Genomic DNA, 25232 nt, shown 5'->3' with positions numbered 1-25232 from the left:
ACCGCGTCGCTGACGTTAGCAGTGTTGCCGCAGTTACTTTACTGATTACTGAAAAGTAACATCGTAACTTCACCGATTACTTGATTAGAGTAACTTTTTAGTGACTTTCCTCAGCTGCCGAGTGGCAGGAATATCACCGATCCACAGTACAAAAAAACCCAAAACATTAGCTTTACCGTACCCATTACTTGGTCAAATACGCCACACAAGTTACAGAATGATGTCATCGACGTCAACCAATAACCCAAATATAGCGATTATTAGTGTAGTTGAAGCCACATTAAATGAAGAATGAAGAATCAGCAGATGCTGAATTTCATCCCTGCAGACGCTCTGCCAGAACTGTCTTCACTTCCTGCTTGTCGTCGCTTGGGGCCTTTTCCCCACTTAAATGCATGCTCAATCGGATTCGGGTCAGGTGATTGACTTGGCATAACATTCCACTTCTTTGCCTTCAAAAACTCTTTGGTTGCTTCGGGTCACATTGCGAAACGCCGTCCGATGAGTTCGGAAGCATTTGGCTGAATATGAGCAGATCAGCGCATTGCCCGAATCGCTTCAGAATTCATCCTGATGCTTTTTGTCAGCAGTCACATCATCAATAAATGAAGGATGGTAAAATAGAACAATGTCAACATATATATAAAGAAAATCTTTTGTATAGGTGTAAGTAAATACAAGTCGCTAGTTTGCGCCTTTCTATGTGACGTTTCCTTCCACTTCCCGCTTTTCATTGCGGATCTGGCAACCCGCCGTTATACTGCGTGATGGACGGTGAATTAGCAAACTAATTAAAACACATTAAAATTGTTTTGCCAGAGTTTTCAAAAAATATAATTCATTCATTCTGCTACTGAATACATTAAATGTACTGAGAACGCGACTTTCTCCGCCGAAAGTCTTTCCCTCCTCTTCGCTGTTGTTCCTAGCGGATTTATTGCACCTGGCAACCCACCGGTGTCCTCTCACCGGGCACGCATTATTACCATAACTTGGTAAAGGATGTTCAATAGGAAAATGGTTCCAAATAGTAACAACAAAATAAAAATAAAATCATCACTTATTCTGCAGCTTATTCTGCCAGGAAATTAATTTAACATACTTAAAATGTTTGTACGAGAGGTCTCCTCCCGGTGTGTGTTAATTTGCGGATTTTAAGTATTCCAATCTGGCAACCCTTGGTGGGCGCATCGCGCGTTCTCCCAACTCTCGCGATAGCTTGCCACTGCCTGCGCGCTGTTCGGGAAGAATGGCCACCCTCGCATCACTGGCCGGAACCGAGCTCGGCACGAGAGGCACGCCAGGCCGCTTTAGCTGACCGGGGCGAGCGTCAATCAGCGGGCACCCCTCCTACCCGGTGCCCGGAACGGATGGGTAGAGGGGAGGCCGACAGGAAAGCGACGAGATTCGGGAAGGGAGAAGAGCTAACGCGACACCTCGGTAGGCTAACCGCGCTAGCTGGCCGCTTGTCACTACCGGGTCGGGCAGGGGGGCGACAAGCCCGGGGCAGCCGAGGCAATTGCGTGACGAGCGGGGCGTTTTTCACCCAAGAGTCGCAGACTCCAAAGTGGACATGAGCGGACCTGGACAGGACAGCGAACCGGAGGCCAAAGTCCTTCTCATCAAGCGCTTGTACAGGTAATCAATCACGAGGCCCTGCTAACGGCCGCTAATTGGACCTCATTGTGTTCTCAAGGCAGTTCGGTGCCTTTATTATGAATTATGAGACCAAAGGCTTTCTTGTCAACTCCGTTACGACGCCGATCTGGGAACGTATTATACTTCGCGACAACAATAGAGACGCAAATAAACATTGCCTCGTCTCCATTTCCTCCCAAATGTGGCTCTCTTTAGTTGAACGCTGCCATTAATCTGTTGTATGAATGGCAACAGGTTGGTTGTTTTTTTTTTTTGCCTGTCCAGCTACGTCGCTGGCATGCTAACAAAGCTACACGATTTCGACTTGGGTTTGTAATATGGGAAACCTTCTGTGGGAATTTATGGGAGTGAACGGCAATAGAACTGGATTTTTAAAATGTTATTCATTGACCAAATTGAGGGTTAGTGATTTAGAAGACTTCAAATGCTGTTTGTATTTGAGCATAGTCCTGAATAAAACGAGATGCTGTGCAAATGCAGAATTTGACTGTGCAAACCAACATTTGACTTGCGAGCAAGCTTCGGAAGTGAAAAGAGAGGTACTGCAATTCCCATAAATTCCCACAGGAAGTTGCCAAATCACAAATGTTTCCAAAATTCCCTCTTTCTTGAAAATTCCCTTCCCACCCCTTTGCAACTGTATTTATGCTAAATAAATAATAATTCGTGGACCAGTTGAATTAAATTGGATCATTTTGTGCGACACGCCCGATGAGCTCTCAGGGCAAACTAATGTGCTTAAAAACGTCCTACTACTCATGGTAGCTACCACGGCAAAAGAGAAAAGAGGATTTCTTCCCCCGTGCTAAAAAAGAATGCTCCGCAGGGCGGTGGTGGAGTCGGTGCACAAGCTGGACGTCATCATCGGCGGCAAGGCGTCATACAGGGAGGTCTTCAAGCCGGAGAACATCAGCCTGCGCAACAAGTAGGTTGCATCTGCCGCCGTACGTCCTGCCCTAAAGGAGACTCGTGCGTTTCCTGCACAGTTTAGTGGCTTCAAACAGCCCCGAGTGTTATATACTTGTCATGACGACTACTGATGAGGACTGGGCGCAATGCTCTGCGGAAAAAGGCTTTTTGGTGCAGTAATGCCTCACTTTACCTTCGCCCGAAGAATAGCTAATGCACATACTCGTAACAATGTTGACAGGCACAAATGCAAGTGAATAACAATGTTTAGCTTGATTTTCTACCACTTACAGTATTGTTGTTGAAAACATCATCACAATGAATTGTGGGTACTATAATGCTTTTTGCTGACTACCTGGCCAGGACTGGGAGTGTTGAGGAACGGCGCAAATGGCGGACCCAGGAAACGGCGTGTTCACACCACGTTCTTCATAGGCTGTCATTGCCCAATAGCCTTTTGTTGTGGCCACCTCAAATGGAGAAATAAGATATCAGCGCGCCTGTGCAAAGTGCACTTTCACAAATTAGTTTTGAAATGCGGATGCGAAACAAATCCAAATAATGGGTGGCTGCATTGCAGATTTCGTTGACCGCGGGGTTATTCTGGAATGTAACCCCGCGATAAACGAGCATGATAGACGCTATGGCGGGCAATCGGAAGGTTGCCCACTGGGGTACAACCGGAGACCTTTTGGGGAGCAGTTTTCTGTGAAAATGTTGATGAATGAAATCCGTCGAAACGTCAGTTTTAGTTCTTTCATTTGATTTGATTTGATTTTGATTTGGCTTTATTTTAAAATCTATTAAATCATTAATTTGATTTGTTTTTGTTTTTATTTTAGTTGTTCATTTCATTTGAATCGTTATATTTTAGTTTCTTAATTTTATTCTAATTTAATTTATTTGAATCTTACTTCATGAATGTTATTGTATTGGGTTTTATCTCTTAATTATTTCATTTGATTAGATTTCGTTGATTTATAATATCAAGAAATCAAATAGTTAGCGCTTTCGATTTTATTTGGCTTCATTTTATATTGTATTTACTTTTATTCATTTTTTGATGTGGTTTTATTCATGTTTAGTTTGTACTTTTTATTTTAATTTGTTCGATGTCATTTATTTGATGTTCCATTTACATTTGATTTGATGTTTTTTTTAATTTTAGATTTTCAATGTTATTTAGCTTACTTTGTTTTTTTAAAATTTTTTTTGAATGATATGAATCAATTTTCATATATCTATCTACGTTTCTCCTCATTGTACTTTTGCTTTTTTACTATTTGAAAAAACGGTTGCCTTCCCAGCCCTACCTCATTCTTGCCTTGACGGGATTCTTCTTCTTCTTCTTGGCTTTCTTGTTGTTGTGCTCAGGCTGAGGGAGCTTTGCGTCAAACTGATGTTCCTCCACCCCGTGGACTACGGCCGCAAGGCTGAGGAGTTGCTCTGGAGGAAAGTTTACTACGAAGTCATCCAGGTCATCAAGACGAACAAGAAGGTAACGTGTTTGTCGCGTGCAAGGCCCGCTGGGCAAGTTACTTCTTATTTGTTAGTAAATGACTACTTGGAAACCCTCACGCTGTCTTTAAAACCTTTTTTGACATCTTTACAATTTTCAAAACTTGAATTCACAAGATGAAAGTGTGTTTAATAGTTGTAAAGGTGTTTAGTTACCGTTAGTTTTTTGTGACGTGACCTCGTGTCTTTTCAGCACATCCACAGCCGCAGCGTTCTGGAGTGCGCCTACCGCACGCATCTGATCGCCGGCGTGGGCTTCTACCAGCACCTGCTGCTCTACGTCCAGTCGCACTACCAGCTGGAGCTGCAGGACTGCATCGACTGGACGCACGTCACCGACCCGCTCATCGGTCAGCAGTCGCAAACACGCGCTTGGGCGCAGTCAGGGAACCAAATGCAAAGTACTTTTCCGCACCACTTTTAATAGCGTTCATTTGAGAACGGCAAATTGTGCGAAATGTAGTGAAACGTTGAACGGTTTGCATGTGCTTTCAAAGGGTTACACAATGTTCAATGAAGTTGACCTGTGAAGCTTAAGAGTGAATTTTAAGTACAGCCAGAAATTGCAGCCCAAAGCCCAATAGCACAAACGTTTTGTGACTATCGTACGAGTGCGGTCGAATCCTTACTAATCACGGCGCCATGCGGGTGTTTCTTTTCTGCTAGCTAAGTAGAGGTTTCCTAAGTGCACGTTTCCATGTCCCCCGCAGGCCGGAAGAAGGCGGTGTCGGCCTCCCCCAAGGAAATGGAGTGGGCGCAGATGGCCTGTCACCGCTGCCTGGTCTACCTCGGAGATCTCGGTTGGTACCCTGGACAATAACCGCCTCCGTTCATCCATCCGTTTTCCTTTAGCGCTTATCCTAATTAGGGTGGCGGTTGAGCTGGCGCCGATCCCGGCCGACTTGGGGCGAGAGGCGGGGTTCGCCGTGGACTGGTTGCCCGCCGTTACGTCAGCTAGCATGAACAGCGGACAGTCTGAGCCGGAAATCGAGCAGCCAACTCTTCTGTCAGTCGACGACCCGCTCTAGCAACTGAGCCACAGAAAGGGGAGGGAGGAAAAGAAAAATGAGGGGAAACCACCATGTTGCCCAAATAACCACCAGACAAGTAGGGGTGGGCAGAAATATGGATGAATTCATGCATGGCAGTATTCCCCCCCCCCCCCAAAATCAATATTGATTCAGCAAATCCTCTTAATCGATTCACCTCCGGGCCAGTGGGGGGCGCTTTGCGTGTGATTCGCATATGGACGAAGGCTGCATTCAACCAAAACACAAGTAACCGATTAAATCAATATCAAATCAACTCACAATCTAAAAAATTGAAATTGAACCGAATTGTGAGGTTCTTAACAATACACAGCACGACATTTGCATTTCGTCCAAAAGTGGTGCTCCTTTTTTTTTTTTTTTTTTTTTTACAAAATACAGGCGGTACAAAACGGGTAGTAGTTTGAACTCCTTTGCTAACCAAAACAGCAGCACATAAACAGTCTTTCAGATAAATAAGAATATGGCGTCTCACCACGTGTTGTCAATAAGTTCCATTTCCAGTTAGTAACGATCTTGCGTTATGTCGAGGAGACGTCTTAAACTACGGCTCTTGTCATTTCTCTCTAATGCTTCTTTTTATGTCGGTTTCACTTGCCAGTGTCATGCACAGTCACGGGGAAAAATTTTTATAGCGACCTTGTTTCTTCCATTTCTCGTTCATTTGAACATCTGCTACCGCTAAAGTAGGTTACCTGAAGAATACAACAAACACAACAAAATATATCTGATTGCAACCCAATTGATGTCCTATTTGACATGCTTAAGCCTAATTGTATTCCCAGTGATTTTGGTCACTATAAAAAAAAAAACAACGCAAAATGGTGAGATATCAACTCTTAAGTTATTTTCGTTGTCATCATTGTATTTGTCCAAACAACTGTACATGTCGCTGTACCAGGCATTAGAAATGAACATAACCCTGTCCCCGCCTCTCGGTTGGACGGGGTGGGGTCCCTAGCCCCCGCGATTACAAGACACTTCTGACGGTTGCTGCGCATGCGAGTCGGTGTCATTTCACGTGCACGTGTTCGCGGACACACAGCCCTTGGACTTATTCGCCGGGTGTGAGGCCACTCGCTCATTGCAGCAAATTTTTCGGTCAGTCCCCTTTAAAAACTGTTGCGGCCTTAAATCCTTTCTGCTTTACCAAACGGCAGAACAGGACAAAGAAAAAAGAAAAAAAAGAACAATAAACTGAAGAAACAAGGGCGGTCTAATCGTTTTCCCATGACTGTATGAAGTATCTTTATTCATCTGTGACAAAATAATGAGTCTTAATATGTGGCCGCTCCTCTCTAGCGCGCTACCAGAACGAGCTCGCCGGTGTGGAGGCCGAGCATCTGGCCGAGAGGTTCTACCACCAGGCGCTATCCGTCATGCCGCACATGGGTGAGTGCGCTGTCATAAGGCGTCCGCCGTTTCAGATTTCAGATTTTTCACATCTGAACCAGTTTTAAAGATGTGAGAGAACGCACACATGACAAGGAAAAAATGGGTTAGTGTGTGCTCTCGCTCTTCGGCGCCCTCATTTATCAAAGTGTGTAGGAGTGAAATTTAGTATGTGAGTAAATACCAAAAAAAAAATGTGCATTTATCAAACGCGCGGGTCATCTGTCGCACGCACACCAGTAAGAAACGAGTGTTGATGAAACCCACCTGTTCTAAACCGCCACATTTGAAATCAGATGGTCCATGTAAAGTAGTAATGACATAATTTGTAAACTAATCGTATGCAGCATATTGTAGGCATCCAAAAGTGTGTGTGCGTGTATTACACCGGGTGATTGAAAAGTAACTCCCTATTTTTAAGTACTTGTGATGTATTTTAGAACTACAATTCTTCCAAGAAATGAACATGAGGAGAAAGTTTTATTTCAAATTGGATACGGCGCCAGCATTAGCCACCAGTTTCTCAACCGCATGAACCGATTTCACAAGGAACTCTTGTGGGATGGAAGACATAACTTCTCGTATTCGCCCTTCAAGTTCTTCCAAAGTCGTTGGTTTGGTAGAATAGACTTGCCCCCTTTAATCATATTACAACATAGGAATAAATTAATAATTAAAAAAAAGTTTTGTTTTTTTTTAAATTTTATTTTATTTATTTTTTTTCTTGACCTCTCTCACCAAGGCTCTTCTCCGCCGATCGCTCCGTTTGGTCGGACAGCCAGCTCTCGGAAGGGTTCTGATTGTCCCAAACGTCTTCCATTTCAGGATTATGGAGGCCACTGTGCTCTTGGCAACCTGAAGTGCAACATCATTTTTATTTTTTTTGTAACCTTGGCCAGATCTGTGCCTTGCCACAATCCTGTCTCTGAGCTCTTCAGGCAGTTCCTTTGACCTCATGATTCTCATTTGCTCGGCCATGCACTGTGAGCTGAAAGGCCTTCTATAGACAGGGGGCGTGGCTTTCCTAATCAAGTCCGATCTGTGTCATCAAACACAGCTGCACTCCAATGAAGGTGGAGAACCATCTCAAGGTTGAGCAGAAGAAATGGACAAATATATCAGTGTCACAGCAAAGGCTCTGAATACTTATGGCTGTGTGATATTTCACTTTTTCTTTTTTAATAAATCTGCAAAAATGTCAACAATTCCTTTTTTTCCCCCTGTCAATATGGGGTGAAAAATGAACTTAAATGATTTTAGCAAATGGCTGCAATATAACAAAGAGTGGAAAAACTTAAGGGGGGTTTTCTGCGTGAAGATTATGATTTTTTTTGTTTTGTTGCCTTATTGTACTCTTTAGACTCTTCCAGATTGCTTAATTTATGTTAAAATCCACAACATCTGCGGGGGATTCCCCCCAGGTGCCCCCCTGCATTTTTTGGGTTTTGTTTTGTCCCCTTTTTCATGCCTTTGATGTTTGCATGTCTGGTATATGTGTACCCCTCGTAAGGGTTAAACACTTTCCTACTGCAGGAATGCCTTTCAACCAACTGGGGACGCTGGCCGGAGGCAAGTTCTACAACGTGGAAGCAACGTACTATTACCTTCGCTGGTGAGTGGCGCTCGCCCTCGTCTCCCCTATGTGCCTTTTTTAGAAAGCTCTTTTTTTACAACCTCCGAAGTATCCAATCGGAGAGCCCCTTCGAGGGCGCCTACGGCAACCTGAAGCGCCTCTTTGACAAAGCCGCCAAGATGTACCAGCAGGTGAAGAAGCAGGAGATGAAGAAGCTGTCACCGTCTCGACAGAGGTGAGGACGCTCGCAATATGGCACGGTTATTTCCGCTGCAGTAAAATATTATTATTATTATTCAAATCAGTGGGGATTCGGATTCTCTCGGGCATCCCCATTAAAAAAAACGAATGCAGAATCAGGGTTTTTGCATTCGACTCAAAAGTCAAAGAATAAAATACGGCTGCAATGCTGCCCTGTCCGTTGTTTTACGTCCGCTGCCATTTTGACTTAGTGCGCATCGCTTCTGCGCATGTGCGCCTTCTAGCTTCTCCATCTCTCATTCTCGTTTTGTAGATGTCCACAAAGGTTTTTTTACAGTACACATTATATATATATATATATAGAGAGAGAGAGAGAGAGAGAGAGAGAGAGAGAGAGAGAGAGAGAGAGAGAGAGAGAGAGAGAGAGAGAGAGAGAGAGAGAGAGAGAGAGAGAGAGAGAGAGAGAGAGAGAGAGAGAGAGAGAGAGAGAGAGAGAGAGAGAGAGAGAGAGAGAGAGAGAGAGAGAGAGCGAGCGAGAGAGAGAGAATGAACAAGTCATTTCGACTCATTGCTCCACCTTGTGATCGGACCGGTCCAAGCTTGGCCACCGAGCAAATTAAACTCGTAAGTCAAGTACGGCTGCAACGAACACTCGAGTATTTCGAGGACTTTGAGGACAATAAAATGATTTTCTCCCTCTGAGATATGCCTATTTAACTCATTAACTGCCAGCCCTCTCACTTTGACACTATTTGTATATACAGTAGCTGCCTGTTAACGGCAGGAAAGAGCAGCGCAAATGCACGACGACGACGTGCTTACATCATCAATGCTAGGCGCACTCATTTGGTTTAAGGAGCAAAAATGCACAATTATAGTTTGCGTTGTTTCGCGTCGTTCCAAGCTACACATTACTATTAAAGTATTGGTTCGTGTTATGCCATTGTGTCACTTGTATATATTTGTGCTCCCTCTCGAGGTGCGTGCTTTCAATTGAGTTTAGTCAGCTGGTCTGTAAGCTCATGAACAGCCATGAACCTATACTAATTATATCAAATGCTAAAATGCTAGCTGCTCAAGTGAAGGTGCACAACATTAAGGCTGTTTATCCCTTTTTTCATTAATGCCTTATGTCTTTTATACTTACAAGAAATTCTAAGTTTAAACGGAAAGGTACTTTATTTGTATGAAATTGCCTCACTGAAAATGTTGAGACAAGAAAATAGTTTGCTGCTCAATGTGAATTGAAGGGGAAAAAAGTGATCTAAAAAAGAAAACCAATTGGTCGCTAATTATTAAGTGAAATGGGTTTTTTTTTTTTTTTTCATAATTGCTCTTTAACCAAACAAAAATGTAAAAAATACATTCAATTTAAATTAAAAAAAAATCTAAATTTTTCAAATACTCGATTGCTCTAAAATTTTTGGTAGGGCAGTCGAACACTAAAATATTCAATAGCTGCAGACCTAAATTCAAGATACCACTGTGTTTGTATACAAGCAATTAAGATTTTCCACATCTCGCATGTAAAACACGGCAACATTTTCATATACTTTGTCAAAATTTCTTAGGTCTTTATTGAGCATTAACGAAGGAGTTAATATCCAAATGTATGGGGGACCCCGAGTGTTAAGTGGCACCCACGGGACTAACAAGCTTCTAATGACTTCAAGATTGAACGTGACCGCCGCTCTTAAAACTCAATGGAACGGAACCCTACTTAATGTTATGGTTAACATCTGTATCTGGCCTCTGTGCTGCCTTCAACGCTACAAAAAGCCTGTCGGTCTGTGTGAAATCAAATGGGAGATATCAACTCTGAATCTTTTCTTTTTGTGCTCATAATTTTCGTTTCTTGCAGATACAGAGACATCAAGCGTCTCCTGGTGAGCTTCATGTACCTGACGAGTCTGCTGCAGCCCAAGAACAGGTGAGACTTGTCTTGCGACCCACATGCCCGCAATAGAAAAATTAGACACCGAGACATCTCTGCAGGAGGCTTTCAAAATGCTCCCCACTCAGCCCGAAACCTCTAAGCCGGGGCGGTCAAAGTCATTTTTTGTCACGGGCCACATCGTCGTCGTGACTTCCCTGGGAGGGCCGCTACAACTGTGAAGCCATATAAATGAAAGATTACATGCAGTATACACAACACATTGATGAATAGCCAGTTTTGAAATCAGAAGCCTATGAAAACATGTTTTTCAAAGGGGGATTGGTAAAGAAAAAAAATCTCAATGGTATTACACCAGAACACAATGAGCAATTTTGATTTGCTTTTGCGGGCCACGTAAAATGATGCGAGGGGCCGGGTCATCCAGTGGAGCTCCACTGAAGGTGCACGTCTCTTTCGGACTGTAAAAACCCATAAAACACCGTTCAAGAATCGGTGCTATAGCAAACGATGAATCGCTGTAATCCATTGCGATGCTACTATGGTTCTCTGTGAGCAAACAGAGTCCGTTTCGGAAATGAAAGTTTTCCCATTGTGGCCCGTTTCATTATGTGCCTCCAGCCTGATGGAGTCAGAGTTGACCTCGCTGTGCCAGTCGGTGCTGGAGGACTTCAACCTGGTGCTCTTCTACTTGCCGCCGCACGGCCACAATGCCGCCGTTCGCCACTCCCTCAGCGAGGAGGATGACGAGCAGCAGCAGCACGCCGCCGACGGCTCCTGTGCGGTGCTGCCAGACACGCTCGTGTTCAAGATGGTGGTGACGTGCCTCATGGTGGTGCACAGCCTTAAGAGAGGAGGTAAGACCAGTGAAACCATAGACAGATAGATAGATAGATAGATAGATAGTAGGCCTCCAACTAACGATTATTTCAATAATCAATTAATGTGTCGATTATTTTTTTTTCTAGGGATGCACGGTAACTATCGGACCGCTATTGGGGAAAAATGACATCACACTCTTCGGTCCGATTAAAATAAATAAATAAATAAAAACTGGACTGATAACAAGCCTATCATTCCGATATCATCCGGCTGCGCACTGGTCGTCGCTCGCCCGCCTTTTGCATTGGCTCCTTACAGTCGTGGATTTTATGAGCAAAATTCTTCGCCTACGACACCAAAGCAGTCAAAATCTGTCGTAAATTATCTTATGATCACCCGCACTTGCTGAAATGACAACCATCCAGTGACTTTGAGTTCGTAACTACGACCCGGCAGCCTACCAAGCAGCGGACTCGCTGAAGCACCTCAAGCCGACTGAGGAGCAGCGGGGGCGGCTAGGTCGGTTGTCGCGGTGCGCTAACAGCTAAGGTAACAACAGCTAACCCCTGCAAATGCCGCTCCTGCCTGTGCATCTTCCTTGACAACTTTGCCTCACTGGACAATGAATTAGATCAAATAGAATTAACATCAAAACACTCGGGATGTCCCGATCCGACTTCTTCCCTTCCGATCCCATACTGATATTGCAGCCTTGAATTTTGGCCAACACAGATATCGATTCAATATTAGTAATAATCATACATACTTGTCTTATTTTGTGGTATGGAATGTTAAAAAAACAGCTTGATTAAATGGTATGTATTACTCAGAGAACAATAATCAGCAACAGTAGGTATGAGAAAAACTGTCATTATTAACCAACGGGTTATATAAAGTAAGTAAATATGAATGTACTACAGTTGAATAAAATGTGTTATTAGGAAATCCTGAAGAACCAGTAACAAAAATTGAAATTGTAACATAACCACTGCTGAACTTCTTTTCTAACTTATATATTCTACATTTGAATAGATTCAAAATAAATTTGAAAACCAGGAAAAATAATTTCGATGAATACAAATTAGAGTTTTAAAGTGCAAAATAACATTTCAATTGTTTTGTTTTGTTTTTACTGTGAGTATATGGTGGGAACTTTGTCCACGTGTGTGGCAATACACATTCTTTGACAATCGCTGTTCCTGCTGTGCACGGTTTGGCCTCTGAGGGGCAGTGTGATGCACTCAATGAGACGCACACTTGCAGTAACGAAGAAAGTCGAAGTCATGATCGAATATTATTATAACTCTTTTTTTCACAGAGTTTGAAGAATATATGCCAGAGAGTATTGTTATATTGCCTGTTTATGTGTGTTTGTACAGCATTTGTGTACCAATATTCAATATTTTGAGAGAGAGAGAAGTGAAGAATTTTCCTTCGTTCGTCGGTGGTGGCTTTCGTTCATTGTGTGTTAGCGTTGAGCTTGTGATTTTCATGAACAAAAACGAAGACAGAAACTCCTTCTTTTCTTAGGTGAGTTTAGTTTTACAGTGAACTCCAGCTGGAGTGTCAATGACCTCAAGCAAGCAACAGTCACTCTTACGTCTTGCTAATATGTTAGCGCCTTAGCAAGCTGTTGTGATCACATGGGCTCTGCATGCTGTCCGGAGGTTTTTGATCCAGTCCGAGCCGATACCCTTTTTAAATGCATTTGATTTATTTTTGATGACGTCAGACCGCTAGCCCATCTCAAAGATCGGATCGGTACACTCCTACAAAACGCACGACGGCCCTCCTGCATTCGGCAGGGAAATGTGCGAGCGCCAATCCACTAATACTCGGCGCAACTGCTGGCATGCTCGATCAGCACCAACACTCCCTCGGCCACTCTTCGCCAGCCACAAATTCAAATGTCTTTAAATCAACATTTACATGAATGATCGCCCCTTCTTATATTGTTTAAAAATAATAAAAGACATGAATATTGGAACCTGTGTATTATTCAACTTTGAGAAAACGTTGTCGATACTGTAGTATTGATTGCACAGTAACAAAGCAATAATAAAAAAAGCATTGCTTTATTCTTACATTACGTTATATTTAGTACATATATATTAATAAAATACTATTTATTTTAATTGTTTTATATGAATAAAAAGATATTCTGTGATATGACCAGTGTAAGATAAAATACAGTTATATACATAAGTAGGGGGTCACCGCTCCAGCTTCCCATCAGTTTGGGGGTCCTCGGTCTGGAAATTGTTGAAGGCCCTTGATATCAACCATTTAAAAAATGATCAGTTATCGATATCGGCTTGGAGAAGCAGCAACTTATCAGTTATCGTTATCGGTAGAAAAAAAACGTCATGCAGCCCTAATTTTTTTCAATTAATCAATGAATCTTTTTTTTATTTATTATTATTATTATTAATTTCCATTCCTTTATTCAAAACAGGACATTATTTCAAATTGACCATGCACAAACATAAATTGATGATTCTGTTCCTGTTTGGTGTGTATCATCCGTCAGAAAATCGGCAGAAATGTTGATCATTGTTTTCCAAAGTAGAAGCAGATGTTTGCAAATGTCTTATCTTTGAAAATAAATAAATAACACTGGGTTACCAAAAAAATAAAAAATAATAAAAAACATTTTGTAAGTTGCCTGGTGGGATGGGGTGGGGTGTGACGTCCACATGTGAGTTTCTGGGCATGAGCTGTGGCTGACAGCTCTCCTTTCCCAAATGCGAGGGCATTACAGAAAGTATAGAGTCAAAACACTTTGAAAAACAAAACGAGTTGCACGAAAGATGAGCTGTGATCTTTTTGCACAATTGTCCCCCACATTTATTTTTTTACCGGCATTACCAGATAACTAGCAACCCTTTACTGCGCAGTAACTGTTTTTTTATTTTTTTTTCATTTTTTTATTTTTTTGTCTGTCAATGTCTTTCTGTCTCCAAAGTGTTCTGTGTCAATTGACTGTTGTCGTACTCGAGCGGCTCCAACTACCAGAGACAAATTCCTTGTGTGTTTTTTGGACATACTTGGCAAATAAAGATGATTCTGAAAAATGGCAAAATGAATGTTGATTTGTACTGACTTTAAATGCATATTTGTGTTTGTGTTGTAGGCTCAAAGCAGTACAGCGCGTCCATCGCTTTTACGCTGGCGCTCTTCTCGCACCTGGTGAACCACGTGAACATCCGGCTGCAGGCTGAACTGGAGGAGGCGGAGAGCCAGGTGCCGCCGCTCAACACGGACGCCACAGGTGAGACTTTACATCCGCCAGTGAACATGTACTTTCACTGCGAGATAACAAACGTGAACTGATGGTGGCTGAATGTTGTGAAGTTCACTGCTGCCATCTAGTGGCAGGGTGCCTGAAGCTCATTTGTAAGTCAAATTTTCAACCAAGCAACAAAAAACTCAAGGTGCCAGTGTACAACATAGCCTCTTGTGCTTTTCACACATGGTGGAGGAAATCACAGCTAAAGATGCAGAAATATTGTCCTGTGATGCTTCCAATGTCACGAAATGTCTTTCGTCTCATGTAGATGACGTGGGCGTGAAGGACACGGACGGCCCGAGCGAGCGACCTCTGCAGAACGGCTCCCTGGAGCGAGAGGAAGAGGAGGAGGAGCACGCCATCGTGAAGAGCTGCGTCAAGGAAGAGCATAAGTCGGGCGAAGACAAACAGAAGCAGCAGAGGAAGTACGCCCGCCTGTCACGCCTGCGCAGACGCCGCAAAGACCGCGGCGGTGAGGACGAGAGTGACCTGAGCGAGGGCTTTGAGAGCGAAGATGATGAAGGCGAGGAGGAGGACGTGGGCCCCCGCGGCGAGAGATCGCCCCGCTTCCCCCGGTTGCCCCCCAGCCCGCCGCGGCACCGAATCTGGCCGCCCTCCGGAAGGAGACGAAGGAGGCCTGCTGGGGGAGCGGCTCCGAGGAGGAGGAAGAGGAGGGCGGCACGGCATTCGACGTGGAGACGGACTCCGATATGAACAGCCAGGAGTCCCGCTCGGACCTGGAGGACATGGACGAGGCGGAAAACTGCGAGCACCAACAGACTCCGATCCGGGAGCGGCGGGACGGTGAAGATGAGGAAGCCAAGGAGGAAGGCGACCAAACGCCCCCCGCCGCCAACGGGCCTCTGGGGGCCAGCGACGCCAGCATCAGCAGCAACCTCCAGGCCATGTCCTCGCAGCTCTTCCAGGCGAAACGCTGCTTTCGCCTGGCGCCCACATTCAGCAACATGCTGCTCAGGCCTCAAGCCGCCGCCTCGCCCTCCGCCAGGCCCCCTCCCGCTGACGACTCCGCCGCTGCTGCATCTTCCCGGGAGACCCCTGCCGCCGCCGGTCAATCACCCTGCGAAATGAATCAGAGCGCCCCCAATGGGACCAATGAAAATGGTAACATCCTCTTTTTTGATGACAACTTTAGTCAGCGCTTTTTCGAGATTACAGTAAGTCCCAAATTGAAGAACGTGTAATTTTTCTGCCCGTCACTATACGTCGCTGTCATTCATAGATGAATAAAGATACATTTATTTGTAGGAAGTAAACCCTACTTGTGAAATAGTATGATTTCACACCTGCTTATCTCTCATGGCGTGGTTGTTGGAAATCACTGCTGTAAGTAAAGATGAAACGATTATTCAAATTACTCAAAAGATTTTCTTACAAAAAAGTCAAAGCAAAATCCCTGCTACAGAGCACTCTTCGAATTTAACAGTCAAACAGTGGCAGGCGAATAAATGTCGCTAGTGTTACATCTGTGATGCGGCAATTTGCTAGCAAGGCAGAAAATGGACGGATGGCGATGTTTTATAGACCATTTCGTTGGGTAGACAATAGGTGCCAGGGTACTTCTGCATGGCTCCCACTGACCTGAACTGAAACTGTACTCTATGTTAATCTCATAATGGAAATGAAGAATTATATTGCTGCTGCAGACTTGGACTCGGACTCGGAAGGAAGCCAGCTCAGCGCCCCGTCGGTGCACAGCGAGAAGACGCTCCTGGAGAGGCTGGAGATCCTGACCAATCAGGGCTTGATCCAGGTGGTGAAGGTGTTCATTGACTGGCTCAGGACCAACACCGACATCATCCTCATGTGTGCGCAGGTAAGCGTGGCGCCGGGGTGGCGTTTCCCCCTCCCGAGGCGTCCGCAAATCCACACCCACTCGTCTGTAATCTCTCTGCAGAGTTCCCAGAGCCTCTGGAACCGCTTGTCTGTGCTCCTCAACCTGCTGCCAGATGGAAACAAGATGCTCGAAGCCGGTGAGTCTGCGCCCACCGCAACATGTCTTCCCGGCCCGAATTGAGGCAGAGGCAGCACCGTCCTAAATTCTGCATCCGATGGGTGTGCTCGGCAGAGGCGGACTTGAACCCGGAGGTGACGGAGCTGCTGGGCGAGTGCGAACGTCCCGCGCTGGTCCAGACGCTGCTGCTGCCCGAGGACGTGGCGCTGAGGCACCTGCCCGCCCTCTGCGTCCCTCACCGCCGCCTCGACTTTAGCCGGCGCGGCGCCTCCCTCAGCCCGCTGCAGGAGGTACAGGCGCATGATACAGTCATACGCGCACTGCTGTACAACTGCCGCTACATTTTGAGCCCCTGAATTGCATCTCCGAATATGGAGCGCCAATCCTTTGGATAGACTATAGTTAACATAAGATTAGATTTAGTCCTGTGCAGGGAGCTCATTTACACAATGTGGAGCCCCTCTTCTGTCACCATATAAAATAGAAATGCAGTGGTGCCATCTCAAAGTAATCTTTCCTCGCTGAAATGAAGGCACATGCCTCTAATGCGTTCCAGCCTCACACACACACACAAAATATATGTCATGTGTTATTGAATTGCTTTTGCATTATTTTGGTTCAATTCAGTGGACATTGTGCTGCTCCTTCTGGTGTATGTGCCTTGGCCCCCTAGGGCAGTAAAAGCCAGACATACGCACATACATGGAGCCAATCAAAACTCCTCAGAAAGCTGCAGTAATATTAGTCATTCTTCACAGAGGATAAGTAAAATATGTATTGTTGTATTGTCTGTCTTCGTGTATTTCTCCACCATTTGTGTTCAAATAACCATTGCTTAGAGAGTTATAATACTGCTATTTGTTAGCACATCTATGGCATTTTGCCTTGGTGTTAGCATTTGGCTAAACGGACTTGATTATTATTAGTTATGTGGTTGTTTGGAAAACGTGTAATTCTTTGTTTTATGTTTAGTTTGACGGTAAACGGCTTGACGTCTCTTTTTGAACAATTCGTCACGATCTGCCAAACTGCGACTTGTCAAGTTGAGTTCACTATCCGCTATCCAGCGCTCGAATCTCGCATTTTTGCTCGCAAGTCAAAACAAATAAACCCTCGCCAAAAAAAGCGAGGAACAATGGCTCGTATCTCCAAAAACTCATTGGTCGGGTTACTCGTATTTTAGGGCGCCAACACCTGCGTAGTTTTCCTGCAGTGCCTCTGGGAAGTAGTCACAGCGCTGGACTTTTTGCACATTTTGATATGTTACAACCTTATTCCAAAAGGGAACACCTTTTTTTTTTTTTGTGTGTGTGTTTTGACTCAAAATTCGACACATAACGGCCCACAATGACGACATGAAAACAAATCTTTTTGGAAACGTTTGCATATGTATTACAATTTATTAAATTTTTTCCGATACAGTCTCTGAAATAGCCTGTACATACAGTCTTCACATCCTTTGCGCCATACTTTGTTTGGCAGCCTGAACGCTTCTTGTATATGATGCCACAAGCTTGGCACACCCATCTTTTGCCAGCTTGGCCCTTTCCTTTTTTTTTTTTGCTGCACCTGTCAAGCTCCATCAGCTTGAGCGGGCAGACATTTTCACATCTGTCCACAGACCTTCAGAGCATCAGAAATTGTCCGTACCCTTTCCTACATCTGCCTCCAGACAACCCTGTCTCTGTGGTCTCCACACAAGTCCTGGTCTGACATGTACTGTCGCCTGTGGGACCTTGTAAAGACAGGTGTGTGCCTTTCCAAATCATGTCCAATCAACTGGATTCAATCCAGTTTAGCTGTAGAAACATCGCAAGGTTGAGCCGTGGAAACGGGATCAGCACCTGAGCTCCATTTTCAACTTGGCTGAGAATGCTTTTTTTCATGTTGTCATTATGGGTTGTTTTATGCCGAACTTTGGGAGGAAAAATCATTTGAATCCGTTGTGAATCAGGCTGAACAACAAATTGTGGAGAAAGTCAAGTGCTGTGAATACATTCCATAGGCATTCTATGTACATGTGATTTCTTAGTTTTTGTTTCATAGATTTGCTCAAATCTCAAGGTTGTTTGTTACAAGCGGGGTTTTGTGAGTAGAATATTGAGAGGGAAAACAATTTGCAATGTCTTTTTTGCAATAAGGCTAATAGTGAAGCGCTTGTGGACAAACGTCTGTAAGATTAGGATGGATTCAAAAATCTCCCACACAAACCAACATGTTTCATAAAAGTCTGCTCCCTTTCTTTTTTTCTTTTCTTTTTCCCCTCCAGTGCGTGGTACGCGTGTGTTGCATTCGCAGTTTTGGCCACTTCCTCACCAGTCTCCAGGGCAACGTGCTGCACTTCAACCCGGAGGCGGGCATCTTCACCAGCGTCAGCCAGTCGCAACCAGACGACCTGCTGCAGCAGGCCAAGGCCCAGTTCCGAATGGTGAGAGACCAAATATGGGCGTGGTACTTGAAGGGAAGTGTTACGTCTAACACTGTGGGCTTGGAACTGGCCATTTGTGTCCACCTTACTTCCCTTTTTCCAACCGTTTTAGCTGTGTTAATGCCAATGGAAGGAAAGTCCCACAGGATGGGGATTTTTGTATAGTTTTGTCATTTACGACTTCAGCTCTTTAAATATGTCAATAATATTCGGATTGCATCACATCGTACCTTTTGGACTCTATCGTGGCTACCTTCGGTCAATTGAAACTGCATATGTTTTTGTTGTTGTTTATATCATAAAATTTGGGTATAATTCGTTTCATTCTAGATTTTAGTTTTTAAGATTTTCTACCGGATGACACCATTTATCCACTTTTGGTTTACGTTCCAGAAAACCCCCACAATTAATGGCAACCAATTATGTATTCTATTACGATATATATGTATAGGTTTCTTCTAGGCAGTTCAATGCCAATATGCGAAACTTTTGTTAACCATTGGCACCTGTCCCTCAGACTGACAAGTCCTGGCAATGTCGTCAGCAAAAGGATTTATGGGTACCCAGAATTCATTGCAGTGATGTTTTAAACTACGGTACTGTAGTTGTAGAAAATCAAGCTAAACATTTGTCTTTACTCTTTACAGACTGCAAATAACCTACGTGTTGTTTGTCTGAGACGCCGCAAAACAGTCCCACACCGACGACGTGTTTTTTCACCGACAATATTGAAAAAACTTTATTGGTTACAGCACTGCGCAACATGACACGTGACGAGGCTAAAAATTAACGAGCTTTTTTGGATTCATACGCGACGTAGACGCGGAGTTAAATGTCTTGAATGATGGATGACGTCATTGATGGGATCGACGACTTATGACATAAGTAAAGTCTAGTCAATAGATGAGTCAAATTCACCAAGGCCTGAAGGTTAACTTGACAACTGATGTCCTTTTAAGAGCGCTTTTTGCTTTGTGCGGATGCAGGCTGAAGAGGAGGCCCGGCGCAATCGGCTGATGCGGGACATGGCTCAGCTTCGACTGCAGGTTTGACGACCGTGTGACAATTTGCCGTTGGGTTTTTTTGAACGTCGCTCTAGCAGCTGACTGGCGCCCCTGTGCTGTGGCAGTTGGAGGTGTCGCAGCTGGAGGGCAGCCTTCGGCACCCCAAGGCGCAGTCGTCCATGTCGCCTTACCTAGTGCCCGACGCCGCCGCCCTCTGCCAGCACTTGGGCATCGTCCGACATCTGGCGGGCAGCGGCTGCTTCATCGTCATCATCCCGAGAACAGGTCTGACGTGATTGGCCGGGGTTTCCCCAGGCGCATATTTGACATGGGGACAGTTATTCTTTTTTGTCCATTTTGGGACCAATTGTGTGAAATTGGATCATTTCCTGCGGCACGACGCAGTGATTTGGAAATCACCGCATTAGCTAATATTGAGATCGTCTTTAGGTCACGTGGTCTTTGTGTCTCGCAGTGATCGACGGGCTGGACCGACTGAAGAAGGAAAACGCCGGCGCGCGTGACGGCATCCGCTTCCTTGAGTCTGAGTTTCGGAAAGGCAACAGGTTTGTTAGTTGTTTGTTTGTCACGTCAATTTTTCCAGTGTTTTATTTTTTCTTGTTCAATTACAAAAATGAAAAAATCTTTTTTCGGGGGGAACAACCCTGAAATCGCTCATTAGCGGTTTATCCCCACTTATTTAAAAAAAAATGGGGGGGGCGGGGGGGGTGTTAAAAAAATATATAATAAAGAGCATATATATATAATTTTTTTTTCTCAAAGCAATTATAAGTGGCGTGAGTTATCCCCCACAAATAGCAGGGGTACACTCTATGTAGACTTGGGCTCGCTAGCTTCCCACAAATGCTTCGCCGTTTTTCGACTGCCCCCAACATGCCAGACAAGGTTTGAATTTTAAGGGTCCAAAACACCAGGGGCCTCATGTACAAAGACTTGCGTGGATTTCCGCCTAAAACTGCAGTGGTTAAATACACTGGTTAAGAAATGAATTCTCAAGCCTTGCCTCAATTGCATTGTTGAAATCAAATGTCGCCGGGCATGAATTTGCTAATTATTCATGCGTCTCTGGTGTGCAGATTTATGAGAACAGTCGCCAAAGCACCAAAAGCTGCAGAAACGTGCGTACGCCAGCCACTTTTCCACGGTCATGTCACTCTTGATACATCTGACCTTTGCCGTGAAAAAGAAGCGACGCCACGTTTTTGTGGGTGCATGAGGCCCCAGGTGACAAAATCCAAAACTCGCTGAGTAGAAACTCCTGGAAAGTTCGAAGAACCCTCGACACCAGTATCGGCACAAAACTATCACAACAGGATGCACCAAATTGTCTCAAGGACCTGTGCCCAAAAATGAAAGGAGAGGTTGACCATTTGGGCAAATTCCACGGCTTGTAACTTTTACAAAATCCAAAAAGCGACTTTGCCCAAACTGCGACTTTGTGTTCTAATTACTTATGTTGCAGGTACATCCGCTGCCAGAAGGAGTCGGGCCGAAGTTTTGAACGAGATAAGCTAAAACGTCAAGACCTCGACGCCTGGTACGTCTTATTTCTTTATTTTATACATTTTGTTTTGCCACATTTGCAGTCATTGTTCCAGGTAGCATTCTTAACTGTCATACAATGAGTGAAGCATTGTATAATAAAACTCAAATATAGCGAGACTACTCACCCAAAGAAAAAGTTTCCTTTCGTAATGAAGACTGAGCAGCGAGTGCGCGTCTCGTAGGCATCTGTACAAGATGGTGGACAGCTGCCGCCAGCTCAGCGTCTCCCAGAGCAACGACGACGACACGGCCGGCATGGTGACCCTTCTCACCGGACATCGAGTGGACGAGCTGTGCGGCCGCTCCGCGGCCATGAAGGTCGGGCGCCACCCAAAAAAAACCAGAACACAAACTTCCAGCATTTGATTTGTCGCAGGGCTTGGCCGCATCTCGGGTCAGAACTTGAAGAGCTGCTCAGTACCAATTTGTCTTTTTTTTTTTTTTTATTATTACAAAAACTTTTTTCTCAAACAATTTTTCTTCCATATCCAACCTTTAAAAAAAAAAAAAAAAAACTTTTTCCCCCCAAAACAAAAATCTTCAAATATAACTTTTTGTTTGTATTTTCTACAAAATGTATGTTGTTGTTGTTTTTGATTTATGTATTTATTTTCTGTGTCTTTGCGTCCTTCAGTCTGCCGTCCAGGCGGCGATCTCGGCGGGCGTGGAGCTGAAGAACATCGCCGACTTCTACCGGCAGTGGAAGGAGATCGGCTGAGAGCGGAAAACGGAAAACGCCGCCAATGTCGGATCGATCGCAACACTCGCTCCCTCTCTCGCTCTCTTTCTCTGTCTCTCTATCTCGCTCTCGCTCTCTCTCTCTCTCTCTCTCTCTCTCTCTCTACCCCTTCCACTCTTTTTGCTCTGTGTGTATCTGCGTCTCCCCCCAAAAAAGTCAACATGAAGTCGGACAGATGAAAAGAGTTGAAGCTTATTAAGGGAGTTGAAAGACAATAAGAGGAACACGAAAGGGCAAACGCCTTCTTCCAAAGCGGGTGACGCCAGGCTCCGCCCCCTTGCGGCGGTTCGGCGGGCCAGAGTGCCGCGACGCCAAGCTAACTGGCTCGCTCGCTGGCGCGCCGCTTCCTTCCCGGCCGGGAGCGCACTCCGTATGTTCGGAGAGAGAGAAGACGCACACACACTCGCACACATACACAGATGAATTGAAGTCAATTAGTGTTCCCTCCCTCACGTTGTTTTTGGCAGGAGGGCGAGTGACGAGCATCTTTCCAATCCAGAGAGAGAGAAAAGCACAACCCCACTGCAAAAATGAGCGCCAGGCTGCGGTGGTGGCCCGGCAGGAAATTAAACCAAAAAAAAATTCGAAAAACAAACAAAAAAAAAAAGAGCTCCTGGAGGGTTGTTCAAGAGGTATACTTCTCTTGTCCTTTTTGTTTTTTTGTGCTGTTACTTTTTGTGACCAGCCTCTTAACAATATTCACTTGATGTTTGCGGCCTGATTTGGCTTTGGGCTGAAATTTTCAGGATGAAGCTCAAATGTATATAAATGTAAATCATCTTTACAGGTAACTTCATTTGACCTTGTGTGAACTTTGGAACGCACATCTCCAACGTCCGCTTGTATGCCTTTCTGTGACTCTTCCAGTCTGTAATGTAGCAACCTGCTGATGGCGCTCGTCCTCATGTTGGGAGAGGGAAGAGGCCGCTGAGCTTTGAGCATCATTAGCGGGTTGCAACAGAGACCGAAAGAGTCACAGAAAGGCAGACAAATGGACGTCCTTGGGAATCTTCATGGATCAAACGCCTGTTGTGAATTTTGCCATAATGATCCAGCCAGTTGTGCGAAAAGTACTGCATGCCAGAAATAGTTTCTCCTCCAAAAATAATTTCATTGTTCTAGGAAAAAAAAAATCAAACTGACATCAATTCCAATTATTGTTCTTAAGTACTTTTTCCCTCTAAAACATTCAACTTCATTCTTGAAAAAAAATGTAACGTTACTTCAAAATGTTTTCCTCAAAAATGGAACTTTTGTTCTTGGACAAATGATCCACATTCTTCTCAAAATGAGCCACCTTTATTTTCATAGGGATCATTCTTTCTAGTTGGAAAAACAACTTTTCTCTCTCAATATAATAAAGATTTCAAGTTTACGCAAGGTCAAATTAAGGTGACCAGTTGTAAAGGTTTTTGTGCATTTTAGGTGCGTCCAGAGATACAATATCCAGATTTTGTTTGTTCTGTGCTCTTGAGAAAAAGCAAACGGCAACCCTGTGATGAAGCTCATTTGGGTTTTATTTTTGTACCCAAACAATAATGGTGTTAATTATGCTTTATTTTTTTTTTTTTTTAAATGCAAGAATGTCTATGGGAAAGCCAGTTTATTTATCAAGGTGTCATTTTGTGGGGCGAAAAACAAATAATGGGTTTTGTAACCTCCAAGAAAGGTTTGAAATGTCTCCCGTCTACATGATGACTGTCTCCATATCCACGGTGAGCGTCCCGTCGTATACAACAAGACAAGCGGCATACGTGCGTTGAACAATTAAAACAAAGATCATTGAAATGATTGGATTGGGCTTTTTTTGTTCAGGTTGCAACACAAAGGAGAAATTGGAAGAATGAAAAGTTGTTTGTGGTCTTCCCGTAAGGGGGCGCGACGTACGACATGGAGTAGAGTATTTTCTATCAAATATGACATTATGCCATATAGCATATATACAGTGTCTGTATGTGCACTGTATATATGCAACAAATGGATACATACAAATCGACAAATTTTGTTTCCCAAGGTCAATTAGAAAACCGTTCTCATTAATTTTTAAAGGCCAGAAATATTTTTTAAGAGTAATAAATTCCTAAAAGGCCATATTAAAAATGGTGATATAATAAGTAACATTTCTAAGGGCCAGAGTAAAAACAGCTATTTTAAAAAAATGTAATGTAAATATACTGCTCGTGAAAATCCCCGTTTGTGCTGCATCTGCATTTTAGTATTTTGCATCATGACCCCCCCCCCCAAAAAAAAGGAAGAAGAGGTCAGCTGCTTCATTCGTCGCCCGTCCGATGTAACCGATCCGAATGTGTAACAACATTGTGTTGACTTGTTGCAGGGCGCCCCTTCTTCAGAAAAAGTGGTTCTGTAGTCCTTTCTTTTGTCCTCTCAGCGCGCACGAGCGTGGCGGCCAATCAGATGACAGCAGGGTGTGCGCGCGCCAGCCGGGACAGCGACTGTGCAAGCGTTCAACACGCAGCTCGCGGGCTGGGATGAAGAAATCGTGCACGGCGACTCGAAGTGACTTTTTGATGAGAAGTTTGACAAGACGCGTCGTGCGCCGAGAGACACGGGTGCTCGCTGGCCTCTTCGCACTTCACGTGTGAGTAGCGTTTGATTTCCTCTCCTGTTGACGACTTGTTTTCAAGTGCTTTGGCACCATCTCGTGGCGTCTCGATGCCAAGCGACTGCGTTGAAATGAGGGCAGGAGCTTCATTTAGTCAGGTCGCTGCGTTCCATTGACCTCTGAAGCAGGAAGTGGGCGCTGGGAACGACGTCACTGCTGAGTTACCGGCGTTCCAATGGACAAATATGCTGTCCTGCAACCTGCAAAGACGGTGGATCAGGAGTGCTAAACTCATTTTTGTTGAGAGCCACATTATAGTTTTGACTGTCAAACCATATAATTGCTCAGTCGCTTCTCTGTATTATTGCAAACGCTACACAACAAATTGATGGCTAAATGTTCACAAGTCAAGGATAATAGTTGGTTGAGCTGTTGTTCAAGTTACTGTAAATGGGTTTTGGTAACGAGATGTAATTATTCGTTACGTAGGTCAATTTGAAAATTTTTGGACAGATTTTAAGCAAGAATAATGGAAGTTTGCACACATGATTTGTTTTCACGGGCCGCATAAAATGATGCGTTGGGGGCCAGAGCTGGCCCCCAGGCCTTGAGTTTGACACCCACGCGGTAGCTGAGGAAACACAAAGACAAGGT

General features: G+C 44.3%; 1 protein-coding gene across 1 annotated transcript; it reads left to right on the top strand.

The window, feature by feature from the left end:
* The first annotated feature begins 1200 nt into the window (after window positions 1–1200).
* Window positions 1201–23806, top strand: smg5 (SMG5 nonsense mediated mRNA decay factor). Its single transcript, XM_061777665.1, is given in 23 exon segments — window positions 1201–1638; window positions 2486–2584; window positions 3943–4066; window positions 4280–4436; window positions 4797–4886; window positions 6438–6527; window positions 8061–8139; window positions 8210–8335; window positions 10163–10231; window positions 10817–11052; window positions 14151–14288; window positions 14575–14859; window positions 14862–15428; window positions 15971–16140; window positions 16222–16297; window positions 16393–16568; window positions 18548–18706; window positions 19693–19752; window positions 19836–19995; window positions 20186–20276; window positions 21194–21268; window positions 21459–21594; window positions 21911–23806. Coding segments are annotated over 23 exon segments (3312 nt in total). The 5' UTR covers window positions 1201–1573; the 3' UTR covers window positions 21995–23806.
* The last annotated feature ends 1426 nt before the right edge of the window (window positions 23807–25232 follow it).

Source organism: Phyllopteryx taeniolatus, chromosome 6 (assembly GCF_024500385.1).
Source record: "Phyllopteryx taeniolatus isolate TA_2022b chromosome 6, UOR_Ptae_1.2, whole genome shotgun sequence".
Classification (NCBI taxonomy): Eukaryota; Metazoa; Chordata; class Actinopteri; order Syngnathiformes; family Syngnathidae; genus Phyllopteryx; species Phyllopteryx taeniolatus.
This window is presented reverse-complemented; position numbering and strand designations above follow the sequence as displayed.